The sequence below is a fragment of the Sinocyclocheilus anshuiensis genome, unplaced genomic scaffold, assembly GCF_001515605.1.
Source record: "Sinocyclocheilus anshuiensis isolate Anshui unplaced genomic scaffold, SAMN03320099.WGS_v1.1 scaffold230, whole genome shotgun sequence".
Taxonomy (NCBI): Eukaryota; Metazoa; Chordata; class Actinopteri; order Cypriniformes; family Cyprinidae; genus Sinocyclocheilus; species Sinocyclocheilus anshuiensis.
Window position 1 is genome coordinate 730,804 of NW_015546034.1, and position 10,087 is coordinate 740,890.

Consider the following 10,087-nt stretch of genomic DNA (forward strand, 5'->3'; position numbering starts at 1 on the left):
CTCGTGCTTCAGGACACAGATGTCAGAACAACTTTTTATGGCTGGGGATACATACAGACGTGTTTGGGGTGAAGACAGAGGTGGAATGGAAGCATAGAATGGAGGTTTCGCATGATGGGAGGGGGGCAATGCAAATCTGAGTGGAAAAACTTCTGATTGGACAGACGCAGAGCAGGTGATTGGCTCTCTTGCCCTGTTGATATGAGCTCTCCCTGTAAAAGTGACCTATTTACAAGTGCCTGTCAAGAGGAAACAGCTGCCTTTAGAGCAAAGCCTGGCTACCACGATCTGTAACCTCATCTCTGGGCTTGTTTAAAAGTGTGTTGCATATTTGAGGGTTTTTAGTTTGTGATGCATCTTTCTCTTTCATCGCAACTCGGTGTTTCATTAATTAACATCAACTCAAATGCGCTCTATGACAAATAATAAATCAGTAACCATTTAAGAAGCCCAAAAATCTTAAATTATTGCCAATGTCGCAAAACCATCCCTTTAAAAGTTCTGGTCTAGGGCCATTTTTCTTTTCTGTGCCAACGTAACACTTCCCAAGACACAAAGTCCTCCTGATCAATTACCGCCATTGGCCAACTTCCCCAGCATTTTAAATTGGCCTTTTGACAAATTGCAGACTAGTGTGCAAACTCTTTAGGAGAACAAACTTCAGTTTTGAATATCAGAATAACAAACACACTAGGGAATTTTTCCAACTGCATGACTCAATGTTTTGTAAATAACTCCTTCCAACTTATTGAACATCTAATTAATTAGATCCTAAACTGCACCAAAAATGAGACTGATAGTCCATCATTCTTGCATTACTGAAAAGCACAATAGAAGAGTTTCTTGTTAACCAACACTTCATCATCTCATTACATACATGCATGACTCTGAACAGCCTGTCAATGGTAGCTACCGAATGATTGACTGGATGCACAGGTAATAGCAATTCAATTAGCTATTCCACATAAAATGTTGTATAAGCGGTCTGCTACAATAAAATAAGACATATTCTTCCCTTAGAGACATTAGTGTTCACTTAGGTACAATCAGTGATGAAACTGTCTGTATTTAGAGGCAGTTCAGTGGAAGTGACAAAAATTAAAGCTGAGGCATTAACGTACATACACTAACTGACAATCCACACTCCAGAGGTACATATTTCCATACATTTTCCTGACAGGGACAGTATTTCAACTATAAATCTTGGCACACACCATTATGAATTTTTGTACTTTTTTCTGTTGATGTAACAAGTTATCCTAATAATTTATTTGATCTCAGTCAAAAAATAAAATCCTAATGCACATTTTATAATGGGTAAATAAAAAAAGATTTAAAAGGCAAAAAGTAAAAACATATGTTGAATGTATGTACTTCCTAGTACTAATTGTTCTATGTTTAGATTTGATAAAGCAGCTGTGGGTATAATCTTCAGAAAATAAACTGAACATTTAAAGAAAGATCCCAGATCGACATTAGAGGGTGTTTGTTCTGTGCAAAATCAAAGAGATCCTTCTGCCTGAACCAACTGGACTGAGAACATCTAAACACCACAACCTAGTGTCATTCACTCTTGAACTTAATATCCATAAAGGCTTTCTGACAAGTCTAAGAGTGACTATTCACAAATGTACAATATTTACAAGTAAAATATGCATACGTTTTTGAATTTACTCACTAAAATCCTGCAAATCCAACTCTTATAGCTCTAAAATCCTCCCACAATAAACCTAGAATACACAAAAATATATCCCATCCCCTTAAATTGTAGTGCCACATGCATTAAAACACTATAAAAGTGTTTAGGGGAAAAAAACGCAAAACCAAAATAGCTTATCCTTCTTAAGAGCAAATCTGGGGAGACTTTAAGTAACAGCAAAAAAAAAAAAAAAAACATGTAACTTTAAACCAAACAGTACCCCTAGTTATTTTAGTACATCAGTGTGCAAAATATAGCTTTCTTTAGGCAAAGTCTTTCAAGTCTCTCATTGAGCTTTTAATAAATATAAGGCTCAGATTATGATACGCATTTCAAGTAAAATTACAATGTACGATGAAGCAGGCATAGTAGGGCATCCATTAAGTCTTTGTGTTTGTGATGTGTGCATACAAAACTCTCTTCAACAAACTGAGAGAAGTGCTAAAAAATGTGCTTATGTTCAATTTAAGCAACATCATAAAACCCTTAACCCAAGTCAACAAGTGTGAGGGGGGGGAAAGTGAATTTGAACTGAAAAGATGATTGAAACGCAAAATATGGAGGACAGGCAGTCTTTATTGGAAATGGGGTGGGGAGAATACAAAAACCAAAATAAAATATAATAACAATAATTATAATAATAATAAAAACAGTACGAGACAGAAGATGGAGGGGAGGAATGACAGCGAGATGTGGACAGGTGTGGTCAGGGAACAGAGCGGGCGGGACAGTGTGGGTGGTGGGTGTGTTTGCACACGAGGCTGAAGTTAGGAATTTAAAGAGCTCTTACACTCCGCCTTTATGGCACCACAGTTAATGGGCACAAAGGGGCGGCGCGCGGCCCGGCGCAGCCTGATGAGATCACGGCACATGTGACGCGCCAGCTTGGTGAGGCGCGTGGCCTGCAGGAGGAACGCCTGCTTAGTCTTCATGGAGGATTTGGGGCTGCCGCTGTTCCTTATCGGAACCATGTGGGAAGACTGACGGGCACCATGGCCACGAGAACGCATCTCCTGTGGAGAGACAGACAATGAAGGAAGTTAGGGATTGATACAGGAAAAAAATGGAAATACAACCAAAATAAGATGTACAGTGGGAAAACAGCAAAAACTGAAACGGAATATCATGGCTTTCTTAAAGTTTTGAGACGACTCCTGATGCCTCCCTGACCTCTGTTCATTTGCAACCAGGATAAATGGTTTGCGCCAATCACAATGTGTTTTTGCTCTGAAATTTTGCCTCCCAAAGCCAAAATGTAATTATTTACAAGTGATATTAGTACTATGGTAGCACTTTTTCAATGTAGTTCTATATATTAGCTAAACCAATAGCTCAATGCAGATCTACACCGTCAGAACTGTACTTACATTGGGTGCAGGGCTTGGAGGCGTTTTTTCCTCTTCCCCCTCAGCTCTGCTTGGCATCTTTAGGCCACCATACTTTTTCCAGTACATCCAACAGGACACACAAAGGCGACACTGCATGTTAGGGGGACCCCACGAGTACCACTGAGCAGACTGTGCGGCTGTAAACAGAGAATAAAAATTAACAAGCCACTAATATGAAATGCACTAAAAAGTGTAATTATGCCTGATGTGTCATTCTTGTTCAGGAAAACCTCATTCCCATTCAATTAATTCTGTATACCTAAGTTTGTCTAAAAGAACAGACAGCCTTCATGAAAACATAATTGCAAACTAAAGAAAAATATAAAGCAATGTACTACAACACAATTAGGGCCCAATGATTTCGGCGAAAACGAGGACGGATCATAAAAATGGTCTCCAGTCATAAAAATGGAATTTACTGTATAACGTGGAACGTTACGGATTTTCCAAATTTTGGATGGATACGTCAAAAGTAGGTCAGTATACTTAAATCAAAATGTGATATGGACTAATGTCTGTGAAATATTAAGCAGCAGAAATAGCATTTAAATATGAATCCTGCATGTTCTGTGTGTCTGTGTGAATGAATGGCGCAGACGTGCACGAGACCCTTAAGGTGTTTTCAGCCTCTGCCGCCTCAATATATGAGTACATGAACATCTCTAGAACTGCTCTGAGAGTCACTTCATGAGCATTTTACCGTTTCTTTTGAGTAAAACTATCGTCTTATCATATACAAATAGAAACCAAAAGGTCTTCACAGCAACCTGTCAAAATAAAAGTTTGGTTTAACTTGAAGAAACCGTGATATAACTATTACTTAATGTAATGATAGTACTACTGCTACTAATAAAATTATTAAAACATATTTTTTATTTACCAGAAAAATTATTTACCATAATTTATTTAGCAGAAAAATAAAATATATTTCATAGGGCCTTAAAAATGTCATTTTTGTTCAAACCTTTAATAAATTGGTGTTTAAGTACTTAGTAAGTTTCAGGATTTATTTAATTAGATATGCTTTTTGATTAATACAATTTAATTTAACCATTAAAACGGAAAACCATCAACTTTAACCAAAAAAAACAACAACACTGAATTCAGAAAAATTAAAACGAAAAAACGGAATTTGGAAACAAATAAAATGAATTTCATAGGGCCCTACACAATGAAAGGATTAGGTTCAATTTAAATTCACTTTATGCTCCCCTACTGTGAGTTCATTACTAAAAGGCGATATTGATCCAGACTAATCATTGCTGATCACATAGATTGTGATGCGGCACCTTTGACTGACCTGATTGGAAGATAAAAAGGTGAAAATGCAGTATCCAGCCCCATTGATTACAGGAGGTGTGACATGCCCTCCGGGAGAAGCAGCGAATTGATTGGATGGCTGTGTTGACTGTAATTAGGCGAAGAGGGTCTTTACTCACCAAAACAGCTCTCACATGCGCGGCCGCCTCCGGCTGTGTGGAAACTGCCTGTTCCTGCTGCACCATTTACAGTAGCCATTTTGCCGTTACTGACGGAGATCTGGTTGGGATTGGGTTTGTTGCTGTGAGGCAAAAAGCAAATGAGATTTCACACTATAATCTTTTACAAGAGGTTTATAAACATGCAAAATCTAAATCCGATCACAAGCAGTCACTGGAGAAGTAGCTGAGACTGATCCTAATATAAAGGACCATTGAAATGATGGTGTAGAGCTGGTATTTTAGAGATGCTAAAACTCACTATGTAGGGATGTACACTTGCTTCAGTTTGCTCTCTGCTTCAGCTGCCTTCAGTCGTTTCTGTACAAAATGATAAATATTAAGCTTAAAGCGAGATCAAAGACAGTCAGAGCAAACAGAGAAAGAGATTTCCAGATAATTAAAGAAAATCTATCAAAGTACAGCTTTAAACTAAAAATGCTGCTCACCTGCTGAACATATCTGTCTGTGGTTTTCCACATGTAATAATACTCAATGATGCTGGTCAGCGACTTCCAAGGAAGCTGAAATAAAACACAGGTTATTTAAGACGTCAAAAACCATAAGGAGGCGTCGTACTGAAGATACAGCTCTTGTCTTAATTCTTTAAGTGGTCGGAATTTATGGAATATTTATTTTGAGCGTGATATGTCTAGAATCGCATGCAGACGCTCATGATTATTCATGAGGACCCGCTGAGCGCAAAGGAACGTTCATGAAACGGGTGCAAAGAATTTAAGAAATCTTAATATAAAGCTGGCCGAGCCCCCACTTTTGGCCCACATCTATGCGAGGGTGTGCAGAGTATAAAAATGAACACAGAGGTGTTCTAGGCTGACAGCTGGTGTTATGAAGAACATTTAGATTAACATCCTGAGGTATCCTGAGGCTATGTATTTTTAGTGGCTGGTTTCTCTGCCTTTCTTTTGGTTTTTGAACCCGACGAGGAAACTAAAGATGGGAAATCATTAGATTACAGTTCTTCTCTAGTATGAATCCATCTTCTTAACTTTTATGCTTAAGTTGTGTTTAAAGTTGTGTTTACCTAAATAAAATAAAGTTTAATAAAACAATGAGAAATACTGTGTTTAATCGGAGAGAGAGAAATGTAGCCCTTTTTCATGATCTGCAATTCCTGATCTTTATCTGTAGTCATTATCCTCATTCTGTAAATGGGTATCTGGCAACATGCACTTTGGACATTTGACAAGGTGTTAAAAATGTAACCTATCATTTTCACAATTTTATGAATAATTATACAACACCTAGACCACTTGACATTTCAATCGTTTGTAAATCTTTAAAACTACCTGTACAGAATGAATGCAGAATCAGCCAGACAAGCTGAATTAGATATTCGAACCTTGCAATGGTCGATGATGTTTTAAACGTTTTGAATCCGTCTCTTCTATCTATTAATCACAGCACAAATCAATCACTATCGATGACTGCTTTAAGACAGAAAGGGAAACAAAGAGTAAGAGAAAACCAGTGCACCATTTAAACCAAGTCGATCTCTATGAGACTATTTGGTGTTCTTGAACAAGTGATTCTTATTGTGTGCTATAAAGTGGCTCTGTAGAAGTGCAGTTGTTGTTCATTCCATTTTGAGAAGTAAAGCCCCAGAGTAAAGAAATCCCATTTCTCAGAGCAATAGAAAACAGCTTTTCCTTGCATTTACACCCTAACACCAAAGCTCTCACTCCAGCCCCCATACAAATAAGTACCCTTGTCTCTGAATGAACGGATCAAATGTTTAAGTTTGGTCAAGAAGCAACACGCTCCAAATCAAACCCTCTCAGCAGGTCCAATCTTCCCATCGTTCAGCCTCACATCACCTCATCTCTGCTGCTACTCTTCCATCCCTTCATTTGAAGTGTCGTTCTTTGCTTTGCTCCTCTAACTATCATTTCTGTTTTTTCAACAGCACCACATATAACAATCCAGTTTAAACTGTTCTTCTTTCCCCCTATAGCGCCTTTCAAGACATCTTTCTGCTAGGGGTGAGAATCTTTAGGCATTTCATGATTGAATTCCAAAATGATTCTTGATGCACTTCAGTCTTTTAGCAAATCTTTAGTAAGCAAGCAGCTCATGGCAAAATTGTGTGTAAATATGGCACATGAAAGTGCTCAAATATGTCTGCTTTGACACATTACACCAGGGGTGTCCAAACTTAAATAGCACAATTTACAAAATAGGCCTATGCAGTTTCACAATGTCAACACAGGATGGCAGCACTAAATTTTAGACCAGATGTAGCAGTAACACGCGAGTGATAACAATTTGATAACTCATATGCGCTCTCATTTCTTTAGCGCACGCGAATTCCAAAACGCGTCAAAAGCTAAAGAGCGCGACTCGTTTGAACCGCGCTGCACGGACCGTTTTTAGCTCTGCCTAAAGACAGCGGGCACTGTTTTGACATGGGGGTGGAGTCAAGGGACGGGGGCGTATACAACAGGCCTGGGCATGCCTCTCTGGAAGTGACGTCATCGGCCCCAGGCGCAGCTCACTGATCCAGGCACCATCGTTATTCTCTAGCATTAAAACATGCATGTTTTCGTTTTATTAACTTTATTAACAAATGTATATGTGTATTAGCAGTGTTTGCTCAAGTTAAAGAAGTTGTTAACATGAACCTCTGCTGTTTACTTCTCTCAATGTGCACACTTTTATAGCATTAAAATGTGTATTGTTTCATTTGGTTAACTAAATGTGTTTGTTTAAAATCTCAACCTGTGGGAGGACGCCAGCGCAGAAGCGTTCTTTGTTTACATGAGTTCAGAGTTACTGCTAGTTTTAATGTTAAAGAATGCAATTAACTTCATAAACTAACTTACATCATTAAAAAGGTCTACGACTCAAGCTTCATATCGATCTCGACTTCGTTTTTCATTTACATAACTCCTGGCATAAATTAAGAAATGACTGTAACTGTGAGTGCTCTCTCCCATCATGCAGTATTCCCTTATCCGCTTTTCTGAAAGCTCTGCGTGGACTCTTGCTGCCTGTGAACACCAGCACCTCCAGAGCCCCTTTATTCAGCTGCACAGACAGGAAGGGCTGCAGACACACAGACAGATGGGATGAGGCTTAGACAGCGAACTTGTGTAATAAAAGATCAGTGGAAATCACTATTACTAATCACTTTTGTTACTAGTCACTATTGTACGCAGTGTTAGCGATCTAAACAATCCCACAACTCAAACTAATGAACGTCCATGTTTAATGAATCTGGCATCTGGTTTGTGCTCCAGACATGAATCATTTTCTTCAATTCATGTGTTGCACTGTCAGCAATGCCCTAGCAACCAACAGATTACCTTAGCAACACCATATAACAAACTACCTACTACATACCAACATGATAAAAAACACCCTTCGAAACACTATAGCAACCATATAGCAACAACCTAGCAACCAGATATAACACCCTAGCAACCACTTACAACAAACCACTCACTGCACACCACCATGATAAAAAAAACACTCAGAACACTACAGCAACTGCATAGCAACACCACAGCAACCAGCTACAACACCCTAGCAACCATCTAGAGCCAGTGGCGGCTCGTCAGGGGAGGCACAGCCTACGCAAAATTTTGAGGTGTAAAAATAGTAATAGTAGCTTACAATTTAATGTTAATGAAATCTCAATATAATATTTAATGTCTTCATAATGTGTATTTCTTAATTGTAATTTCACCATTGCAAACAATAAAATATTACTTAAGTCGGAATCCCCTGGGTTTTTACCGCTGCTGTATTCACCATGAACGTCTCTGTGGATAGAGAAGGGGAGGGGGGGGAAGCACAATCCAAACATGGAGATTCTGGCCTCCGTTGATAAAAAATTAACCAATCAGCATCGAGTATTTCTACGCGTCAGCAGAGCGGCTCTATTTCTTAATGGCTTACAAAATTTACAGAGGAGGCTAGCCTCCCTTGGTTTATCAACCAATCACCGTTGAGACATCAATGACGTTGTAATATGCTTGAACAACTCTGTGGCGCCTATAATGTAGTAAATATGGAGGGACGAGATATTGAATATTATATCGCAAATAAATTTAAAAAGCTCCCTTTTGAGCAGCAGCTAAAAATAAAAAATGAAGGAAGACCCACGCCTAATCTGGACATAAAACAATCTTCATTATGCGGCCGAACGCGCTGTTTTAGAAACGAATTATTTAGCAAAACCGAGTGGCTAACAGGCTCAGTGAACTTGAACAAACTCTTCTGCTGGCCTTGTCTGCTATTTGACGAATCAACTGGAGGATTCAATCCATGGATTACGACTGGTTTCAACGATATGAAGAATTTAGCAAGAGCTATGGAAAGACATGCAAAGTCTCGGAGCCACATATCTTCCACTCTTAAGCTGAAGTTGTTCGGGCGGGTAAGAATCGATGAGGCACTCAGCCAGGCCGCTGCCATTGGGGTACTGCGGCATAACGAGCAGGTGGTGAAAAACCGTGATCTTTTGCGCAAACTGATCATTGCGGTTCTATATTTGGGTCAGCAAGAACACGCATTTCGTGGTCACGATGAGTCTGCTACAAGTAAAAACAAAGGGAATTTTGTACAACTTCTAGAAACCTTTTCAGAGTTTGACCCAGCACTTGCAGAGCATCTGAAAACATCCACCATTTTCAAAGGTACTTCAAAATCAATTCAAAATGACATAATTGACAGTATAGCCACTGTTGTAAATAATGCAATAGATCAAGAAATTCAGTCAACTGATTTCTTTGCAATACAAGCAGATGACACTACCGATGTCTCATGTAAATGCCAGCTGTCCGTCATTCTCCGTTATGTGAATGTCAGTGGCGCTATCTGCGAGAGATTTCTGGGTTTCCACGACGTTAGTGCCGACAGAGACGCCGAATCACTTTCTGAAGTGTTAATGAAAGTAATTCAGAAGTACAACCCAGAGGCCAAGTTCATTTGTCAAACATATGACGGCGCAAGTTGTATGAGTGGGCAGTGAGGGGGTGTGAGGGCCCGTGTGAAAGAACAGTGCCCACATGCACTTTTTGTGCACTGTTACCTGGACTGTTTCCACAATTTTTTCGCTCGATCACCCAAAAAGACCACTTTACTGACTGAGGCTGACAATTCAGTTCGAATTCTCGGAGGCTCGGCTACTCGGTGGAACTTTAAAAGCCACGCCGTGAATGCAGTATGTGAAATCCGGCAGAGTCTGAACATTGTCTTTGACCGAATCATGACGGAACCAGGCTGGGATAATGACGCGATCGCTCAGGCCATGGCACTCAAACAGAAATTGCAGGATTTCAAGTTCATGTTTCTACTTGATGTTTTCCGAGCAATTTTTGGACACACCGATGTTTTGTTCCAGGTTCTCCAAGCTAGATCGCTTGATTTGAGACGGTCGTTTGACTACATACATTCGACCCTTAAATCACTGAAAGCACTTCGTACTGACAAATCTTTCCAAGAAGTGTATGACAACACTGTCCGTGCTGTTGGGCACGAGGATGGCCGAAGGAAGC

The 10,087-nt window shown here is 39.5% G+C and overlaps 1 protein-coding gene across 1 annotated transcript in view; it reads right to left on the reverse strand.

The window, feature by feature from the left end:
* LOC107698822 (metastasis-associated protein MTA3-like) overlaps positions 1-10,087 on the reverse strand; it is a 36,554-nt gene that overhangs the window by 8,510 nt on the left and 17,957 nt on the right. The window contains exons 10-14 of the mRNA XM_016499941.1: positions 5,015-5,089; positions 4,828-4,886; positions 4,527-4,648; positions 3,067-3,224; positions 2,490-2,712 (exon numbers count right to left, since the gene is read on the reverse strand). Of these exons, the coding sequence (XP_016355427.1) occupies positions 2,490-2,712; positions 3,067-3,224; positions 4,527-4,648; positions 4,828-4,886; positions 5,015-5,089 (637 nt within the window). The remainder of the gene's footprint in view (positions 1-2,489; positions 2,713-3,066; positions 3,225-4,526; positions 4,649-4,827; positions 4,887-5,014; positions 5,090-10,087) is intronic.